The 21872-nt window shown below is 48.8% G+C and overlaps 1 protein-coding gene across 8 annotated transcripts in view; it reads right to left on the bottom strand.

Annotated features, from left to right (window-relative positions):
- Nucleotides 1-470: 470 nt before the first annotated feature.
- Nucleotides 471-21872, bottom strand: part of ACOX2 (acyl-CoA oxidase 2) — a 28756-nt gene continuing 7354 nt past the window's right edge. For all 8 annotated transcript variants that reach the window (XM_061128208.1, XM_061128209.1, XM_061128211.1 and 5 more), the window contains exons 8-15: nucleotides 21548-21720; nucleotides 19323-19485; nucleotides 17982-18172; nucleotides 16223-16402; nucleotides 13829-13934; nucleotides 10522-10739; nucleotides 4096-4228; nucleotides 471-818 (exon numbers count right to left, since the gene is read on the bottom strand). In XM_061128208.1, coding sequence (XP_060984191.1) covers nucleotides 756-818; nucleotides 4096-4228; nucleotides 10522-10739; nucleotides 13829-13934; nucleotides 16223-16402; nucleotides 17982-18172; nucleotides 19323-19485; nucleotides 21548-21720 — 1227 coding nt within the window. In that variant the 3' untranslated portion in view covers nucleotides 471-755. The remainder of the gene's footprint in view (nucleotides 819-4095; nucleotides 4229-10521; nucleotides 10740-13828; nucleotides 13935-16222; nucleotides 16403-17981; nucleotides 18173-19322; nucleotides 19486-21547; nucleotides 21721-21872) is intronic.

Here is a 21872-nt window from a genome sequence, read left to right as displayed (position 1 = left end):
CTTTCTCCATATCCTTGCCAGTACTTATTATTTATTACCTTAAAAAATTTTTTTTAAATTTATTTTTAAAGTATTTATTTATTTGGCTGTGCTGGGTCTTACTTGTGGCATGTGGGATCTAGTTCCCTGACCAGGAATCGAACCCTTGCCCCCTTGCACTGGAAGCAGAGTCTTAGCCACTGGACCATGAGGGAAGTCCCTATTTCTTATCTTTTTAGTGACAACCATTCTGATTGGTGTGAAGTGATTGACATTTTATTTAGACTGTACCAAGTATATACACTTTTAGAAGAGGATTGTTTATGTGCATGTGTGTGCGTGTATGTGTTTTCTTTTAAGCCCTGGGATGAATAAATGTGTGCTGTAACAACACAAGTGATAACTAATAGATCTATTGGCTTTTGCTAGATCTAAAGCAAAACCCTGGGATTTCCCAAAATAAATGCTACAAATGGATAGTACTTTTTTTTTTTTTTTAATTGTGGGAAATTTTAAACATTCAGAAGTAGAATAGTGTGAACACCCACGTACCCATTGAACAGCTTCAACAATGATTCACTCCCCCCTTTCCTTCCCCTGGATTATTTTGGAATAAATCAGATATTGCATGTGCTTCAGACTGTGTCTCTGAAGGATAATGATTCTTTGAAACAGCACGTACGTGTGTAGTTGTAGATTTTAATGACACCTGTACCGTAGTATGTACCATAGTATGACCAGCGTACGGTGGTGCCTCTCCAGGGCTGCAGCTCGTCTCAGAGCCTGGCTCTCCGGCCTTGTAATAGTGGTCTTATATATTTCTCATAGGCAGGGTTCCCCTGTGAGTAGAAAGAAGTGCATTATTAAGACAGACTCTTTCTGCCAGGATTAATGACTTTCACTTTCAGATTAAGTTTATAGTTTTAGAACAGTAACGTTACATAAGATTCTTAATTTTTAAATTTATTTTTAAAATCCATTTTGTGGTGAACATATGGGGAAACATTTTTTTCCAAAGGGCATCCTTCCTTTTCTCATGCAGATTTCAAATTGTGGATGCAGGTGGCCAATTAAAAAAACACAACTTACCATTTTGCTTTGGGGATTTAATACAAATAAAAGGCTTGACTCTTTGAAATTGAGCACATTAACCACAAAGCAAGAAACCAGAAGGTGGAATGAAATAAGCAGTGTTCTGTGTCAGAATTGGGTGTTCTTAATACAACTTATTCTCTCTTTTTAAAAATGTTTATTTTTTATTATTATTTTTTGGCCACATCACACAGCACGTGGGATCCTAGTTCCCCGACCAGGGATTGAACCTGTGCTCCCTGCATTGGGAATGTGGAGTAGTCTTAACCACTGGACCCCAGGGAAGTCCCTACCTTATTCTCTAATGTGATGTCTTGATTTCACTGCTCTACCCTCATCTTTTGTAATATTGTTTCATTTGCCTGTCTGAGCTGAAACTGTAAGTTCCCTGATGACAGGGGTTCTCCACTGTGTCCCCGGTACCTAGCATAGTTTCTGGTGTACATCATATGCTCAGTAACTGTTTGTTAAATGATTGAGTGAATGAATGGTAGGTGTGTTGAACATATGGCAACCATTTTAACAGATTTCTACAGTAGACTAATTGGGGGGAGATAGGATTCTTGTTTAGAAATTATCCCCAGTGGTGCCTCTACTGCTTGTATCTATAGGGAATCACTTAGAGGAGTTCTAGTGGGGAAGGGGAACAGCCTTTTGCAGTTCATTACAAAGAAACCGGCTTGCATTAGCATCCAGATCAGGGGGAAACACAGAAAGGAGACCCTGTGGAGAGAGTAAACCACGGGAGTGCATCCTGCCGTCTGGGTTCGAGCTCAACACTTAACCTCCCCCAGACAGAAGAGATGCTTACAGTTCTAAGACATTTAACTCAGCATAGCATTTTGCTTTTGGTAGAAATGTCAGTGAAATAAATTCCCGTTTGTACTTTTGGGTCTCCTGAGGCATATTTCAGAGTAGCTTTCATTTTAATTGATTTGAGATACCTGTAGTGTTCCTTTTTCTGCTAGCGCAAACGAGGGGGGAAAATGTCTCTTTCTGCAGTTTCAAAATTACAGCAGATTAGAAAACAACTCTTTAAAAGTGCTATTTTGGCAGTCCATAGAGGAGCCGGGAATGTAAGATGAGTGTCATTTCAACTTGCTGGAAACAGTTCTTCAAGGTCAGGTGTGAACTCACATTCCTAAAATCAGCGTGCGTGCAAGAGCCATGTTGCTCTCCCTTTCACCCTTTAGCAAGGTGCGGTACGCTAGGATGGGGAGAGTTGGCGTTATTGTGTGCGCAGCAGGGTCCTCGTCCCACTATGTAGGTTGCAGAACCATGTTCATTTCCTCCGTAAATGCAAAGTATCTACTCTGTGGCAGACCCTGGAGTTAGGACGATGAAGATTCCATCCTTGTTCACAGTCAAGTGGCAGGAGATAGGGGAGGGTGCCTGGGATGTCGAGCATCCACATGTTACCTCCCCAGTATGCTGATGCCCTGGGTCAGTGACGCCTCGCATTTAGACAAGCCTGCCCTCATACAGGGTCCAGATTAAATTCTTTCAAGAAGAGCAGAAACAAGTAAAAGATGAGAGAGTCCCCTCTGTTTTTGGTGAAGATGAGGAACAGGAGAACTGGCGTGCTTCCTTGCATTGCTGCTAAAGCAGGTTTGAGCTGCTGCTAAAGCAGTGTTCCCTGACAGGTGTTAAGGCAGGGGAGGTTTTTCTCTTGAGTATCAAAGGGCATGTGTGTCTCTTTAGACCACAAGGGCTAATCTAGAGGGATGGGAACACTGTAGCTCTTTGCCAGGGTTTAAACTTTAGAAAGTAGAGATCTAATCATTAGAAAAAGTAACATAATGTAAGTAGCTTGACTGTGCTAACCAATAAATGTACAGTCTTTAGGTAAGTTCTTGATATCTCCTTGCTGAGTTAAAAGGTTGCCTTCCTGGAGACAGGGGAGGACCGCATCGGATTGGCCTTCTATCTGATAAGCGTCTTGGGGGTAACTGGTTGTGGTGCAACTTAAGATAACCATGTTAAATTAAGCTGTGAGGTATGACAGGATGCAGAATGTTAAGAGCAAGTCTAACACCACGCTAAGTGTGAATGGAAGCCTGAGAGGTGCCAATTTGATGAGGTGTTAAGACACTTTTTCTGAAATCTGACAGAAGAGGTAAAAAAGTAAGCTTCATCATCTGAATAACACATTTGCAGTATAGAATTCAAAACAGCCTGTTGTGTAGCTATAGAGAGCCTTTGTTTTGATCATCTGTATCAAGTTAGCTATTAAATGTTGGTTTCCCAAATTCTAAATGCAGGATCCATTTCTCTCCTCCAGTTAATGTACCCATTGATACTCATAATGTTTCTCTCGAGGCTCACAGCAGAGAGTCTGGGACCCTGGCCCTAGGCTGTTAGGATTTTATGAGTCCTCCCCCTTCTTCTGTTAATGAGTTCTGGTGGTCTCTCCTAGGACAGCTGGGGATCTTTTCACCGTCGCCCTTGTAATTGTCATTCACTTGGCTTCCCTGGGATACTGATGCAGTGCGGCAGCCCTCTCTGTCCCTGGGATGTTGTTCCTTAAAGAGGAAGGCGGCATCTCTCGCAGGCGGTGAGGTCTGAGAGAGACACCCCCCCCCGCAAGCTTCCTGTCCCTCTCAACACCTGCTGTATCAACACTGAGGATTAAAAGGCTGAAAATAAGGTGGTTAAATCAGTGCAGTCGTTTGTCTTCTTATTTCTGTTACTTAAATGCCAGCCTGCTTCTCTCTGTGTATGCCCTTGGGTATGTCAAGAGGTGATTTAGAGCTTGGTCCTTCCTCCTAATTCCCTTCACCAAAATCTGAGCAGTGCATTTTGTTGATTACAGTTCAGACTCAGAGACGCTGCCAGGCCACATCCCTGCTCCTGGGTGTGGTTTTTTTTTTTTTTTTTGGTATTCTTAAAATATTGTAAATAGACATACTATGCCAAGCAATTTCTAACCTAATGGACATCGATTGACATGGGAAAACATGGAGATATAGTCACTGCTTGTTCCTTGCTCTCTTAGGTAATTTATGAAGTGTTCTAGTCAGCTACCTCAGTATTGGTGGGTGACCTCTGAGCCCACTGGAACAGGCGTTCATAGGCGTGTCCATCATAACAGCCAAGCGCTGAATTTAAGCACTGATCCGTGAAGTCAAAAGCATCAGTTAACAAGATAGCATCCTTCCTGAGAGGAAAAAAGAGTTTGTGAGTATATTAGATTGCTCGATTCATCTGGAATGGTGAATAACAACATCTAATTAGAAGTTGCATCATTATCCACTTTTTGAACACCTCAGTTTTAATTTTTTTTGGAACTTTTAATTTTTGATCTGTTATGCAGGCACAGTAGAAAGAGTCAAATAGTTTTTCAAGGCTTGTTACTTAAAATCAGCATATCCCTGCCTCTCACCTCCGTTTCTTCCCCCCAACCCCTAGAGGCAGTCGGCTTTACTCTCTCAGCTGCTGTTTGGGGAACTGACCTGAATGCCTCTCCGCGTCTTGTTTGTATTACTGCTGCTGATTCAGTGTTGCTAGATAGCATCTGTTGACTGTTAGAGCAGACGCGGATTTACTTGAGCACCCCTCTCCTCGCCTGCACCACCACGCCCTCCCCATCCCCAACCTCTGCCTCCTCTCCTTGGTCTTCTGTCTCCTAGTATGGCTAGTTTTGGCCAGACGAAGATTCAGTGCTCACCTGGTTATGACTGTGTATTCTGTGTATCATCATGACTTCAGATGTGCTCTGTTCACAGCTCGGCCGTGTTCCCACCCTCTCTCCTGACACAGTGATCTCTCTTCTGGCGCTTCTGTCATAATTCTTAGTGATTTCACTGTCTGCGTGGAAGTTCCTCTAGAACCTGATGTCTCAGTCCCTTGATTCTCCTCCACTGATCTTCTGCAGCCTCTCTCTGTCTGCCAGGGTCACACACCGGGACTTGTCCTCCGTGTCTGCATTTCACCATAAGCCCAGCCGTTTTCTTTTTCACCATTTCTTATCTTTCTAGCTTACTCCCTGTACCACTCCAACTTCTATAATTCTCATTTTACCTTTCAGGCAGCAAAATCATTTTCTTTTAACCTATGGAATGAAGTATTTAAAAGCTTGTTTACATGCTTCTCTTCCTTTTTTAGCAGAGGATATGAAATAAAATGCATGACTGTTTACACTCTTCCCTAACCCTGATTTCACACGGCATTTGAGGTGCATGGGATACTGCACTTACATTAATCCTGGGTGGCCTTTGCTCATTATTATGACATGGTTTTCCTACAGGGCTGTTCATAGTTCTTGGACTCTACTGGCACCTGCTGCCTCAAGTCCCTTATCTGTGTGGTCCCACTTTCTTCATCCATCTGAAATTCCATCGTCTATTATATTCACTCGCTCCAAGATACATTCAGCAGGTTTTCTTGCTTATCATACTTGTTCAGCAAAACCCCATCCCTTGTTACAGCTCATTTTCCACCAACTTTCTTGTGCACCTTTGTAACAATATTTGCCTGAAAAAACCAATACTGACTATACTGAAGACCTGAGTGGGCCCTAATTGCTATTTGGCAATCAGTCTTGGTGGTTCTAATTCATTTACTTGTTCATTCTCTTAGGTGATTCTCTCCCACCTTCTCTTTGATGCTCAGATCTGTTACTCACTTCCCCATCTCTCTTAACCTAGGTGACTTTGAGTCCCGTTTCACTGATGTGAAAATAGAAGTGGTAAGAGGAGTCCACAAGTTCCCAAGTGTGCGTTTAAACATGTAGGGTTTTCTCTCTGTGAACAGGTACACTGTCCTAGTTCCCAGCTCAGGCCAGTCCCTCCTTATCTACTGGATACCTTCCCCGCTTGCCCAGTAGAGAGCCGTGTTCCAGAAGTCCTCCTGTTATTTCCCCTGCAACGTCAGAATTCCCCTCTGTACTGGATCGTTTCCATCAGTCACGCATAGGCTGCCGTCTCTCCCATCTGCATAAAAACACCTATTTGACTGTTTCCCTCCCCATCACCTCACCTATACCTTGCCTCCCCTCTGTGACAAAACTCCTTGAAAGTGTCAAGCTTCTTTATGCTTTCCAGTTCTCGTTCTTCTTGTCTGGCTGTTCTCCTCAGCTAGATTCAGCTTTTCATTCCCTCCACTCCACTTTTGTCGAGGTCGTCTCCTCCTCGTCTTCGAAGGGTCCTGAGACTCAGTGCCTGGGCCCCTCCTCTTCATACGCTCACCCCTCGTGATACTGTCCTTCTCGTGGCTTTAAATACCAACCGCATGCCAGTGGCTTCCGAATTTCTCTCTCCAGCCTCACCTGCTTACTAATGGTTTACATGATTTCTAGCAGGCTCTTCAAACTTGATGTATTCCAAAGCAGACTCCTGATCTTGGAGACATTCTGTCCACCCTGCCCAAACCTGGTTCTGCTGTAGCCTTTCCCATTTACAGTAAATGGCGACTCAGTCCTGGCCCCAAACCTGAACTCGTCTCCGTCTCTTACTTCCCATGTCGGATCTGTTAGTAAATCTTGTTCTGTCTCCAGAATAAACCCAAACTTGGACCGCTTCCCACCACTTCCAGTGCTGTCACCCTGGGCCAGTCCGCCAGCATCTCTCACCGGGCGTATTGCGGCGGGCTGCTAACTGGTGTGTCTGCTTTTCACTCATCCGCCCTCCCCAGTGGGCTCTTAATATGGCAACTGGAGTGATCCTTTAAAAGCACGCCTCAGATTCCCTCAGATGGTGCGTTAGGCTCTCCCTCACAGCTTCTCCTTTGCCTGGAGTGCACTTCTCCCAGCCAGCCACACGGCTGCTCTTACCTCCCCACCTTCAGGTCTTTCTTCAGATCATCCCCATCCCTGGGAGGCCTCTCTGATGTTGTAAAACTCCGGTCCTCCCTCCCCACCTGCAGTGTTCCTGGTCCCCCGCCCTGCCGTCCCGTCTTCTAGTGTTTGTGACCACTGCATAAATGTCTGACCTAGTTCATACGTGTCTGTCTGTGTCCTCTCCTCTGGTCTGAGGCCTTTTCAGCCTGAAACTCATATGCTTCGTTTGAGGAATGTTTTCTTGCATTATTTCATTAATGATTTGCCCCCTTCAGTATTTTCTGTCTTCTCTTTCTAGTCCCGTTCTTCAGATGGACAGTTAGGATCAGTCCTCTTACTATTTTTGTATCTTCTCTCTTTTTTGTGTCGTCTTGCTTACTTGCTTGCTTTCTATGAGATTTCTGCAGCTTTGCCCTCCAGCCCTTCAGCTGAGCTTTTCATTTTCACTGTCATTAATTTCACAGAGTTCTTTTTGTTGTTGTTCTCTGGATATTACTTCTTAAAAAATGACATTCTTTTGTGCTTGCCATATGTCCTCTGAACTCTTTGAGGATGTTATTGATCTTTCAAAAAAGTTTTCACCATGAAGATTCTCTTGTGTCTTTGGAGTTGCCTTGTTCTTGCTTGGTCTCTGTCTTTTATGATGGGTTTTCCTCGAGTGCTGGCAATCCCTGAGTGTCTGGTCATAGCTAAGAGTGGGTGTACTTCTCATTCTAGCTGGTGAGAAGTCTGGGTGTACTTGTTAGTGTGGAATTCCCTGTGGGCTGAACTGGGTGGACGCTGGGGACTGCCGGTGTCAGTATCTTCACTTCTCTCTCCTTTGGACTGGTCAGATTCTCCAGAGAAGGACCATGATGTCGTTTTCCTACAGGACACTGACCTGGCCCCCAGTTTGCTGGGAACTTGTGGGAAAGTTCCCACCACCACTTGCCAGGTGGTGCTAGAGGTAAAGAACTGCCTGCCAATGCAGGAGACATGAAAGATGCGGGTTTGTTCCATGGATCGGGAGGATCCCCTGGAGGCGGGCATGGCAACCCACTCCAGTATTCTTGCCTGGAGAATCCCATGGGCAGAGGAACCTGATGGGCTACAGTCCACAGGGTCACAGAGAGTCGGACACGACTGAAGTGACTTAGCACGCATGCACGTGTGGGAAAAGAGGGCTGGGGGAGAGGGCTGGCAGCACTAGCCTGTAAACATGTATTCAGGCCCCTGGTTTCTGTAGGGTAGCCCAATGGCCCTCACCTCAACTAAGCCTGAGGTCTTCTAGTCGGCAGACCCTCTGTTTAGCCTTCTGCCAAGGTTCTGTCGGGGAAAGTCTTACACCTGCTCAGAGAGGAGGAGGGGAATGGGGGATCCAGCCCACCCTGTCGGTCCCCCCTCACCCCCGTTGCCAGAGGGACCTGCTGCTGCAGATGCTGCGGTTCTGTGGTGGCCCTGATGGCTTCTCCGCTTTCCCTGCTTTTGGTTTGTGATTCAGGGTGATCAGGTCTGCCAGGTCACTGTCTGTCCATCTCCTCTCCCGATTTCATGCTTCCCTCTCCTGCTCGCTCTCTCTGTGGGTTTACGCCTTTTAACATTTTAAAATTAATTTCCTGATGTTTTTAGTAGAGTTTCAGGAGGGAACAAAAGTAAATGCATATGTTCAGTCTGCCGTCTTTGCCTAAAAGTGTCACCCCTGGGATTTTATGACTTTAAACCACTGAAAACTGTTTTAGTCACTAATTACCATGACGCAGAGAGCTGGTTCTTAGTGTCACTTAGAATAGTGTGCCATCCTTCATTTGTCGTCTCAGAAATCCGAGGGTGATACTGAATAATCAAGGCATGCAGTTGTGACATAGAAATGTTAAAAGCCTGGAGTCTCTTAGGTTCCTAACTACCCTGCTGCGTGCGGTAGGAAGGTTACTTTAGAAACCATAATGGGAGTAAATCAACTTATGGGTTTGATGCATGTGTACATTGTCTATTTGTGTCAGTGCTGTCTTTCTTGTCTTGAATTGTAAGTCTCTGGGGCCAAGGGAAGCACTCAGCGTGCTGTTGGAAGTTTAAGAAAAAAACCATGCTTATCGGTGATCTTGTGTGTTTCATTATCACCAGCAGTCAGGGCTAGAACTTTATCATCTTCATGTGTGTTAAATGCCAAGCGTTTCAGAAAGTTAGATACACTTGGGCTTGAAGTGTGCAGTACTCAATTACGCTATTAATGGTTTTAACCACTGGGTTCTCTCTATTAGGGAAAGTTTAATCCCTGGGACATAATTTTACATCTGATGTAGTTTTGATAATTTTTGAGTTTTAATTCACTGAGCACCAACTTGGAGTCACATGTAACATGTTGGATATTGTTCGAAATGAAAAGAAGTTGGTCTAGTTTTTTTTTTTTTTAATCTCCTTCATGAATATCTCTTTTTTTTTTTTTTTAAGTTCAAATCTTTTTTGGTTGTGTCTTGCGGAATTCGGGATCTCATTTCCCTGACCAGGAGGGATTGAACCTGTGGCTGCTTTCTGCAGTGGAAGCGTGGAGTCCTCTAACTGCAGGACCATCAGGGAAGTCCCCTTTTCTTTTGTTCTCTTATTCTTGATGATGATGTGAACTATTGGAGGTTTTAGGGGAAGAGTCGTACACGGTCATGCCCTGCTCGGCTCCCAACAAACACAGCAGGCATCGTGTTTCTCAGAAAAGCTCATGTTCTCAGGTTGTCTCCTTTTCCATCTTATGGACAATGGTTACTAATTAGTAATCATTTCTATTTCTTCCAGTATCCTGGTCATGTTGGGGCTTTGGTTTTCTTAAAGTGGTCATTTTGATTATCTCTAAAGTGACAGGATGAATATATTGCATTAGTATGTCATGGCGGTAAACTGCACAGCGTTATGCTGTCTGTAAAAACTATATTATTGTTGAGCAAACTCCAGGAGATCGTGAAGAACAGCGAAGCCTAGCATGCTGCAGTCCATGCAGTCGCAGAGTCAGACACGACTGAGTGACTGGACAACAAATTGTTTCACAAGCCAGGAAGTGAATTACTGGGTTTTAGAAATGTCATCATGAAGCTCAGAGAGTAATAAATTGAGCTTAGTCAACTAAGCACATTCAGCAGAAGTAAGGGTATATTTGAAATAAACAGTAGCCCAGCCTTCATTTTAACATGCAGTTTAAGAGCTCGCGCTCTGGAGGCAGACATCTCCTAGACTGTGCCCTGTCCCTCTTCTGGCTGATTGTGTGGCCTTTGACCCTAAGTCCCAGTTTTCTCCCCTTTATAAAGTAGGGAAATTAATAGTATCCACTTTGGAAGGCTATCAGGATTAAATGAGATGATGCATATAGAAGCTTTTGGCATACTGTCTGGCAAACATAAGTGTTCCTTAAGTACTAGCTAAGACTAAGACTCATTAATACTATTCTTGATACACAGTATTAATATGTAGTATGCTTCATTTTATTCATATTATATAGATTCTATCATTGTCAGATAATGTTAAAGAGTTTGAGGTAGCTAGATAATTTATTCTGAAACGTTTTAGTTGTGATTTTTTTTCCCTTCCTTAACCCATAGTGTGTCCAGGACTGTTGCTGCTTTTGCCAGACCCCCATTTAGCAAGAATCTTGGAGCTGAAGGTTTTGGTGTTTGAAATGAACAGAGGGTTGAGGGTGAAGGGCAGCCACTCACCGGATGAGGGGGAGCAGGTCCAGGTAGGCTTTTCTCGCCATGTCTATTTGGGCACCAGACAGGAAGCCGTCGTGGAGGAAGTCGCCCGCGTTAGTCAGGATGCCATGTAGGGCATAGAGGTCACAGAGGCGTCTGAGCACCTGCTGAATCGCTGGCTGGCTTTCCAGTTTCTCCAGAGCTTCTGTGAAAATCTTCACAGTGACATAGTGGAGGTGCGCCTACAAAGACACAGAGATGCGTTAACCTCTGATTTCTGCTGCCACAAATCATCCCGGAAGCTTGGCAAGACTGCTGGAAGAAGGCTGCTGTGGCCGTGTGTTTCCCAGCAGACTGACAAGCAGCCGCCTCTCTCCTAGCTCACTGCGTCTGGCTAAGCCTTTTCGGTGGTGTGCGTGGTGGGGGCTGGTGGGCCCTGGAACTTGGCCCTTCGTTTCTCATTGTGCTTGGGGCAGTTCCAGGTTGGTTTGAAAGAAAGAATACAGGAGTGTTGGAGGCTGACCTGGGCCAGTGGGGGACAACACCGCTTTTCTCAAGAAAATAGCTGTTTATTGTCTGCCGTGTTCACTGCTTTGCCACCTGTACCTGGGCCGCTGACCCCGTGCCGGGTTTGCAGTGTTTGGATGTGGTTAAGGAGCGGATGTGCTCCGCCGCCCTCCTGGGTCAGATGCCGTGGTGCTCAGGCTGCACCCGGCGTGACAAAGTTAGAGACCCTCACTTTTCCGCTTACACCCTGTGTCCCTTTTCTCACCTGAAAGCCGCATCCTTGAATTCTCAGGGCTCTGGGTTGAAGAGTGAAGTGATGAGCTGCCCGAGGGTGCCCGCCTCTGCCTTACGGAGCAGGAGGGGGACCAGAAGAGGAGGGGCTCCTTGGGGAAAGGCTGAGCTGCGCCCCGGCACTGTGCTCTGAACACAGTCAGCCTTAGTGTGTGCAGGTGTTGGTTTCAAGCTTCTCTCCTGTCCAGTTTGGGGTGGGAGTGGGATTTATACTCTGTAGCATTTATACTCTGTGATTAGTCATGTCTGACTCTTTGCCACCATTGGACTGTAGCCTGCCAGGCTCCTCTGTCCATGGGATTTCCCAGGCAAGAAGACTGGAGTGGGTTGCCACTTCCTTCTTCAGGGCATCTTCCCAACCCGGGGATCGAACCCGTGTCTCCTTTGTCTCCTGCTTTGCAGGTGGATGGATTCTTTACCACTGAGCCACCTGGGGAGTCTTGTTTATATACTCTATGTGGCTCTTTAAGTTTTACATCTATTAACTCATATAACCTTCACAATAATCTTACAAGGTAGATCCTATTATTAGCTCCATTCTGTGGAGGAAGCGTGTGTGGCATCTAGAGAGTAAGTTCCTCGCCCAGGCACTGGTTAATGAGTGGTAGCAGTGAGTTCTGAACCAGGGCAGTCTGTCTCTCGATTAAGAATTGGTAGCATTACCTGCTACCCTGCGTCGCCAAAGCCACCAGAGACAGACTGGATTTTAATGAGCCAGGACCAGAACTCAGGCTCCTGCGTGTCCACCCCTCTACCACTGTTCCCACCAGCCCTTTGTGTTGCTCAGCTGCACACGTCGGTTTCCAGATGAGACCCCGTTGGGTCCTCGAGCTTTCTGTAGAGGACGAGGCCTCCTGGAGCGCAGAGCCCAGGAAGTGTAGATTTCCCTGCCCATTATGACTTTAGAGGGTCAGCATCAGCACCGCCTTCCCAAGAAGCTGTTCATCCTTAAAACTGAGATTATGCTCCTCTCCCTCTCAGGGTCATGGGTATTAAATGAGGTAACCCCAGCAGGTAGCGTCTGGTGCCTTTGAAGGCAGGGCATGGGTTTGGAAAGCAGGTGAACAGTGGGCAGATGCAGTGCCTTTCTAGGTGTCTGGTGAGACTACAGCCTTTGCTTACCCTCTTCTGTGCTGACGGTGCATTGAACACAGCAGGCAGCACCTCTGTGGTGGACAGAGTGGAATGGAGGGTGGCAGAATCACCCCCCGACACACACACACACCCCGCACCCGCTGATGCGATGGAGGTGGCAGGCCACCAGGTGGCGCTCCTGTCCGCCTGCCGCCGGGAGCTGCTGCAGAACCCTCGTGGGCTCTCCTGTTGTAAGGCAGCTGTTTTCTGGGCCTGCTGCCTGAGGACTGAAGTGACCACCTTGGCTCTCCAGCTGTAGGTAGGGCCAGAGTCCCCGCTGCCTGAGCTGGAACTCAGGAGCCAGTCTTCACTCCATGCCCCTGCACTGCTGTCTGAAGCCTGTCCCTTGCTTTTTTCCACACCCTGAGTATCTCTGCATCCACCCACTTCTCTCCTTGCCCTCTTGGCAGGCTCATGGTCTGGGGCACCCCCAGCCCTTCCCAGACGGCTGCTGCCTGCTCTGTACTGGTGTCTAGCCTTCAGTCCTCTCCTCCCGCTGCAGTCTGTATGATCCTTCTAACATGAAACTCATCGTTTCACTCCTCTGATGGAAACCCTCAGAAAAGCAAAGGCTTTCCACTGCAGTGAACACAAAAGCCAGACTTATCACAGTGCTGTCGGAGGGGCCAGGCCGTGCCTATCTTTCCTTCTCCCCTCTCCTCCTTCCCCTCCTTGTTCGTCGTCTTCCTTTAGGTTCTCCTTGGAAGGACGTGCATTTCCTCCCAAACACTGTGCCTTTCCTTGCCTCCACCTCTGGCATCTCCTGACCCCTTTGCTGGAAACCCTTCCTCTCCAAAGCCACAGCCTCCACCCACTGCCTGGCTGATTTCAGCTCGTCCTTGCAGTCTTGGCCTGTATGATTTTTCTGAGGCGGCTTTCTGACTCCTTGAGGTGGGTGGACTTGGACCTGCTCTGGGACCTTGGGGCAGCCTATATTTCCCCGTGACAGATCAGCTTTCCTGATCATAGCCATGCATGGCCTCTTTTGAGCCCCCCAGAACCCAGCCTGACGGCAGGTGTTGGAGTGCAAGTATTTGCTGGCAGACAGTGAATTATGCACAAACACAAAACACAGTGGAAATGGAGTCAGACATCTATGGATTGTCTGTGGGGCTAAGGAGAGACTTGACCTGCTTTTCTATCTGGGAGGAAATATTTGAACAACCTGAAGCAAATCCAATAACACCGCCTCATTACGTTTCTTCTCTAAGAGCTGCCAGTCCAGCAAGACTGCTTTGGAGTTAAGTCCTTTAATTAAAATACCCGGGGCTAAAGCCTTGAAAGTGAAATGAGGGCAGCCACTGAGCAGGGCTGAGGCATAATGGCGGGTTTTCTCGGCCTGGCAGCTTGCTGGGGAGACAGAACGAGGCCTTTCAGCTCTGGCTGACTGGCAGCTCACCTTGGTGGCCTGGATGTGGATGACAGTGGTCTGGTTCCACGCATCGTGCTCGTCGGCCCCGGCTTGCCTCAGTGTCTGTAAGTGGTGCACCGAGTCCTTTATGAGCCTGAAGGCCAGAGGAAAAAAATGTTCTGTTTCTTGACTGAGTGGAGAAGGGATAGATGGCATTTGATCCCAGGATGCCTGGGTCCCACAGAAGTAGAACAGTTCCATTTATTGACTGTTTGTTGGTGTTAAAAACCTGAACAGTGAGTTGCCAATGTATTTGTTATATATAATCTCCTTAACCCTCCTAAGGGTAAGGCATTCCCAGTTTGCAGTGGGAAACGTGGAGCCCTCGAGAGGTTAATGAGTTGGTCCAGGGTCACGCATAGGAAGGAGCTCTTAACCTCTAGCTGCACCAGGTGCCCTCCCCTCTTTCTGATGCAGTCTCCGCCCTGATCCCAGCATTCTCAGACCACTCAGTTGACTGACTTCCTGTGCCCAAGACAGGAGAGTGATTTTCCTCTAAAGGTTAGTTGAAGCCTGTCAGTCACCCACTCTGCTCCAAGTTCCACCTAAGGGACTTTAGAAGAGGGGGAAAGAAAACCATCCCTTGTTCTCCAGACTACAGAATTGGTCGTTTGCCATTTAGTTAACCTTTACTCTTTTATCTTCTGTTCCCTGCCCATCCGCTCCTGACCCTTGGATTTGTATGCAAAACAAGCTCAGTTATTAAGCAATACTTATTTTGCTTTGTCATGGGATAGATAAGCACATGTCACATTGAGTTCTGAGCAAAAAGCAATACACAGGCATCCCTTGCTATCTCTGGGGGTGGGTGGGGGGCAGGGAGAATGGTCCCAGGACCCCCACAGATACCAAACCAGAGATACTCAAGTCCCTGTATGAAAGTGTGGTATGGTCACAGGCTCTGCATCCGTGGGTGTGGAAGGCCAGCTGGGATGGCATTTTAATTACTCCGAGCAGCCTTCCTTTGCCCGCCCCTCCACAGATGAAATGTTACTTCTGTGAAGCCTGGACTTTGGTTTCTATCAGATTGGTCTACTGATGGATCCTTAGAGCCTGGTGGATTATTAAGTACTTGCTAGATATTTGTGGAGAAAATAGATGAATGTTCTAAGTTGCTTTTGATCTTGAAATAACTATTAACCATCCCTGGGATCACTGGTTGGGATATAAGACCTCTTATTATGTACTGAAGCTGTTTTTTCTGGGTTGTTTTTGGTGTCCTAGTTGGGGAGGGCTCAGAAGGTTTCCCTTCTGGGTAGTTAAATCTCTGCATCTTCTGCATGGGAGCGTCTCTGTTTGGCCATGCCCAGTCTTTATCCCCAGTCCCTGGCACATGTGGATGTTCCTGGTACATGGTCGGTGTCTGATGGTGTTTACTGGATGACAAGAGTGGATGAGGCTTTGGTCTTGTCTGTGTGCCCTGGAGCCTACTAGACCCTGGGAGTAAACAAAATCTATCCTTTGTTACACTCCTATTTTTAAACGTTATTTTTAGACTGTGGGATGTTTTGACCATGTAAGTACCATTATCCCTCTGTATCCAGTTTTCACATCTTCAGATTCAACCAAGGATCAAAAATATTTGGGAAAAACAAACTCCTGAAAGTTAGTTCCAAAAAGCAAAAGTAGAATTTGGTGCACACTGGCAACTATTAACATATCAGTAACGTTGTCTTTATACCTGTTCACATAATATTTACATTTTATTGGGTATTATAAGTAATCTGGAGATGATTTAAAGTATATGGGAGGGTATGCATAGGTTTTATGCAAATACATACCTATAGTATTGCAAATCTGCAAATATTCCATTTTATAGAAGGAACTTGTGTGTGTATCCTGAGAGTTTGATATCTATAGAGGTCCTGGAACCAACCCCCCGAGGATACAGAGGGATGACTCAATGCTTTATTTATTAGTGTTAATATTAGTACTGATAGCAGTACTAGTGTTATCAGTATTACATTATATAATTATGTATAACTATTGCATATATAATTATAATCATGTTACATTATCATATATAATTATATTATTATGCCATAATATTGTCAGTATTAGTACTGATACATTTTTGGTATTTGCGATGTATGGGTACATTCTTTGTATTTCAAACCATAATAAGAGCCTAAAGATTTTAAAAATTCCTTGCACTGGTTTGAGAGGTGATATTTTCCTGTTATCTTGAGCAGGATGGGGAAGTGACAGGTGTGAATTTGCCTTCTCTCTGCCCCTCGTGGCAGAAACTGAGAGGAGGAGGTTGGAAAAGGGGGCTGGTTTTTGGAAGAGTATCCGAGACTGTCCCCCCAGCCAATCCCAAAGGCCTTCAGTGGAACGGAGCCTGCCCCTGGGTGGGACAGTGGGTGTCTCAGCGTGGCTCACCTGACCGCCACGTGTGCCCAGGCCGCGGTGTAGAGCTCGGGGCGGAGGAAGTCGGCTGCCGTTTGGGCTGGACACCTGGCCAGGTCAGGTGCGGTCAGGTATGCGACAGACTGAGGGAGCGACCCCTTCGATGCGGAGCCTGGGGACTTCTGAGTGTTCAGGTAGCTCTTTATCAGAAACCTGGGGGCAGAGGTGCCAAAAGGTGAGAGGGTGGGGGGCCCTGGGACAGCCCAGCACCCCTCTCTCCCAGCATCGTGCACCCTTAGGCTCCCCGTGGAGAACCAGGGCCACCCACGCTCTTTCCTGGGTCCCTGCTGGCGGCTGCTCCTCACTCAAAGCCACAGTGCACCTGAGGTTATAATTTCTTTCACAGGGAAATGGGGCTGGAGCCGCAGACCTGGGCAGACATTCTCAGATCCTGAACGTAAAGCCTTCTGATAATGGAACAGAATCTTCTGTCTTGGTTAGGATCTTGTGATTTGGGGATTTATGACGATTATACCGTGACTGCGGAAATTAAATTTTCTTAGCTGATCAAAGGATAGAGGCAAGATTGCAAACATGAATGGGAGAATTACAGGTGGCTCTTAGCTTCTTCTTTATAATAACCCAGTGGTTAGAGGCTCTGGGTCAGAGAAGCCTGGATTCCCATGCCATGCCACTGAGACCTCTGTGACCCTGTAGAAGTCACTTCACGTCCCTCAGCCTCCATGCTTCCATCTCTAGATGACGATGATAGTCATCTGATAGGGGGTCCGTGAAAACTGGATGAGACAGTGTTTTCTGAGTGCTTGGCACAGCGTGGGGCATAGAATATCTAAGACATGATTTTGTATTCCTTTTGTAATTTGAAGAAAAAAGTCATGTTGTATATTTACAAGTTTTTAAAGAAATGTTATATAGCAAATTTGCCAGTCCTTTCTCCCTGCCTGGAGAAGTATTTGTCCTGTCTAGTCCCCTGAGATGGAGGCACGTGAAAGGCCTCATCAGCCACAGACGCACGAGAGAAGAAACTGCCTGTTGGGGGGATGAGGAATGAGTCATTCCCCGTTGTCTTCCAGGGTGGGGCCTCCGGCGCAGACCCCCGCGCTAAACCTGGGCATGCCGCAGTGAACAGGGCACTCCCCACCACACAGAGAGAGACATTCAGATTGTGATAACTGCTCCAAGGAAATGGCAGTTGCTGCCCTAGACGGAGTGGTCAGGGGGAGTGTCTGGAGGAGATATTTTAGCTGAGACCCGAAGGGTGAGGAGGAGCAGGCTGTACACCAGAAACCTGGGGGTGGAGGGGAGTGAGGGTGCAGGCCCCGCAGAAGTGAGCTTAGGAGGAGGTGGGGAGAGGACGGAGGGAGGCAGGGCCAGATCGAAAGGCCCTTTTAGGCTGCAGCGTGGGGTGTAGCCTTTTCCTGGGAGCTGAGGGAAGTGACTGAAGAATTGGGACCCGGGGAAAGAGGTGATCATCTTTAGGCTTTGAGAAGGTGCCCTTGGCTGCCCGTGGAGAAAGGACTGAAGTGGGGCAGGTGGGAAGCTGCAGAGCAATGAGGAGACTGATGCTGTGGTCCAGGGGGCGGGGCTGGCGGCCTGGCTGAGGCTGCAGGGTCTGGGGATGAGGGGATGGATTGGAGACATGGCGTGGGATCTGGGCAGCTCCCACGTGGCGTCCCCAAAGTCAGCTCCCTCCGTGGGCGTGAGATGATGCGCCAACCCAGGCAGCAGCTCAGTGGGGTCCCTGGGCGCCAGGCAGAGGCCTGGGCCTTACCTGGCCGTCTGCAGGTAGAGCACCGTGTTCTCGCCCTCATAAGTGCAGGAGGCTGTCACTCTGGTGAGCAGGGAGGGCAGGCCGCTCAGCTTCGAGTAGCCGTGTCCTCCACAGGCCCTGCGGCACTGCTCGACCCCCTGGGTGCAGAAGTCCGACAGCATGGCCTTCAGACCTGCGCTCAGCGCGTGAAGCTGCGAGGATAAGAAGGGGGTCAGGCGGCGTCGGGAACCGTGTGCCTGCCACTCAGAGAGCGCCCATGGGTGCTGAGCGCCGCTCTGTGCGGGGAGAACTGTTTCCTCAGCCCATGACTTGATGAATGAAAGACCCGGGTCAGAGAGAGAGGCAGTGTCTCTGGGGGGCTGGTAAGAACAGAGGAAAACCATCCAGGCCAGAGTCTCCAGGGTCTCAGGAAGAAAGTGCTTCCCAGGTCGGTCTCACCATTATCCAGGAGCTGCAGATTGTCCCCACAAGCAGAGATTTTGGAGAGCTTGTCTGTGAGCACGTGGGTCCACCGTCAACCCACTGTTTTAAATTGGAGGAGCGGCCGCCAGGCAATAGACCTGGTCTGAGTTTTTGGTTTTTGCAAGTCCTTACCCGTCTCTCAGACTTTCCAAGTCCTTGGGAGGAAGGGCCATGTCCCTCAACCTCTCTGCTTCACTCTCCTCATCTGTAAAATGGGTATGCTGCCTGCTGTAGAGTGGACAGATTACTGAAGCAGTGCTCATAAACTCAGGGCCTGCACAGACTAAATCTTAGTGTGTGTGTATGTCCACAGTCCTTTATCTGAGAGGGCTTTGGGGCCAGATGTGTTTTTGGAATCAGAATATTTTTCGAATTTTAGAAAGGTAAAACAGCATTTAAGGTGGATTAAATATACACCTAGAGGAGCCCAGGGGCACCTTAGTGATCTGATTGATGTACTGGTATTTCTGCTGCAAAATGTATTCACAGCGAGTGGGATAAATCTGGGCAATTCCGGTCAAACTGTGCCACCCAGTGAGTTCTACATGGCTTTTGGTTTTCAGAGCTTTCTGGGTTTCAGAGACACACCAGGGACTGTCCCCTGTGTTCTGTACACTGTCCGTGATTACTTCATCTAACATATTTAGAGCTTCCTGGGGGCCAGACCTGGGAGGATTTCTATGTCAGAATATGGTTCACCCGGGGCGGGGGGGTGGGCTGGGATGTTGAAAATCTGTGTGGTGGGGGGGGGGCAGGCAGAAAGAGCCCAGGGCGGGCAGGACTGGGGCTGTGTCCCGGGGGAGCAGGACTGGGGCTGTGTCCCGGGAGAGGACAGTTTCAGCCACGGTCGCAGCTTCTGCCCCCCCAGGAAGCAGGTACCTCAGGCAGGAGTGTGAAGTCTCTGTTCAGAATGAAGCTGTAGGAGCGGTGGAAGAACTCCAGGAGGTGGTTGCCCACAAAATGGAACGCGTAGGCCATGGCCAGCGGAGGGAAGAGTTTCTGCTGCTGCGTCTGGTAGTCTAGGACCTTCGCCTCCGGGTCGCTGAGGGAAAGGAAAGCAGATTTAGAGGGTTGCTACCTGCCCCACCCACCTTCCCGCATCCCCAAGGCCATAAAAGCCTTAAAAAGGGACAGTTGTTGATGACTCACTGCCAGACCTGACCTATCTCACATGAACATCGAACGTTTCACTGTGGAAATGCTGACATGTTTGCTGGTGGCTGCTGCCCCTTGTGGAAGTTTACAGAATTACAGTATATGTACCTGCGAAAACTGGCAAGTTCTGAATACCAGCATACCCGGTCTCAAGGATTTAGGTGAGGGCTTGTGGCCCTGAAGCCTGGGTTATGTGACCCTTGACCTTTCACTGTCCAGCTTCACGTGCTGTGTGCTGGGAAATACTGTGAAACCTAGTCAGTAACGCTGAGGTTGTGAACGTGGGCTTGATGCAATTCTGAGGTAGTGATTTCTCCTGCCTCATGCATTACTGTGTCCCCAGCGCTTGGGGCTCTGGTCAGCATTTGGGGCCCACGGTAGGTAACTACTTGAAAAAAAGTGTGACCATGAGAGGCTTCCCGTGGGGGATGGGGTGAAACCTGGTGTCTGCTCTTCGGGCCGGCAGCCCCTCCCCTGGACATGCACTGTTAGAAGCATCCTCAGGGCATTTCTGCAGCTCATAAACCTGGGCTCCAGCAGGACACCACCGGCAATACCATCCTCCCAGCTCGCCTGTCCCCAGAGACGACTCCCTCAGCCCAGGATTCTGCAGCCAGGCTGGCCGAGGGGCCTTGGGCTTGCCAGTGAAGGACCCTGGGCTGAGGGCCTGGCGTGCCTCAGCACCCTGGAAGCGCGTTCTTGTCAGGCCCGTGAGTAGATGGGGACGCCGAGGGGCGGCGGGGCTGGGCGGCCAGGCTGAGGTCCTGCAGCTCGCGAGCAGCCGAGTGGGGGGTGGCCCCAGGCCTGCCTGGCCTTGGCCCTCAGTCCCCTCTGCGTGAGCCAGCTGTGGGTCCTTGAGCCCATGGTGTGAAATGCCACCAGATTCTTGGACCAGACGTCCTCGTGTCCTGGCCCTGGTCGTCTTGCTCTTCCCTTTGCAAGTGAGGAAGTGGGCCCAGAGAGGGCAGAGGGCTTGCCCAGGGTCGTTCAGTGGAGTCGGGGCGAGAGCTGCCCTGACCCCCGCCTGTCTCTGCCCCACGAGCTCAGTCAGCTGTGCCGTGCCCAGCCCAGCCTCTCCCCCTGAGCTCACACTGCAGCCCCCTAGGCCCAGACTCCAGTTTGCTGCAGCCTGGGTGTGTGCCCATGTGGGACATGTTTATTCTAGAAAATTCTTTGTCTACCGAAAATTGAAATGTAATGGGCAGTTCTATATTTTTTTCTGGTGAATTTGATAACTGCGTGTGTGTATGTGCCTGCATGCATGAGGGAACATGCCTTTGTACACATACGCACATTAAAGCAGAAAAACTTATGTTTTTCTCCTGTGAATTACCTGCTCCTTTTTTTTTTTTTTTAACTTGCTACTTTTAAAATGAAAAAAATGAGGGCAAATCATTAAAAAAAAAAAAAAAAAAAAAAAGCAGAGGCTATAGTCAGCCCTTCACTGCCATGGAGTAGACAGTATTAGCCCGACACAACCACAGACAACAGAAGATCTAGATGTGGGCATACCACAGCCAGCAGCTGACAGTCACAACCAGACAGAACCATCTCCAGCCCAGATGTGACAGCGGGCTTTTCTAGGCACAAGCATTCACAGCTGACAGAACCACCTCCGGAGCGTGCTCACCCACAGCGTGGCGCCCAGCCCTTCAGCCGACACTCAGCCTGGCACGGCCACAGGGGACCCATGTGGACAGACCGGCCCACTCGGGTGGTGCGGGGCCAGACTCTGACCGCCAGATACAGTGGGGCCGGCTGGTCAGCGGGATTCCAGGGAGCCAGATGGAGACCCCACAGACGGATGGGCCAGGCCCAGGCGACAGTGTGTGCACGAGGCGGGTCAGGTGTGCTCCTGGCACCCCACTCTGGCGGAGGGCTGGGGTCAGGGGGCAGACACTGTGGGATCGGGGGGCCCCGCTGTGGTGGCTCCGCTGGGCGCCCCTTGCCTGGGCCGGAGGCGGGACTGGCGGCGAACGACGGAGTAGCGGATGGCAATGATGCAGGCCTTCTGCAGCAGCGGGATGACCTCGCCCAGCAGGACTTCCACACGCACCACCACCATGCTGAGGTAGTTGCTCTGCGGTACTCCCAGCTTGACGTAGGCGCCATCTGGCAGGACCTGGTAGACAGTGGGTCTGAGCTGGGGCTCCCCAGCCTTCCGGCGCCCAAACGGCGGGCCTCCCTGCGCTGTAGACACTGCCTTTCTCTGGCTGCTCACCCGGAGTAGACCCGGCCAGCACCAGCCGCGGTGTGCTGGTGAAGCATTGTTAA

The sequence above is a fragment of the Dama dama genome, chromosome 24 (genome assembly GCF_033118175.1).
Source record: "Dama dama isolate Ldn47 chromosome 24, ASM3311817v1, whole genome shotgun sequence".
Classification (NCBI taxonomy): domain Eukaryota; kingdom Metazoa; phylum Chordata; class Mammalia; order Artiodactyla; family Cervidae; genus Dama; species Dama dama.
This window is presented reverse-complemented; position numbering and strand designations above follow the sequence as displayed.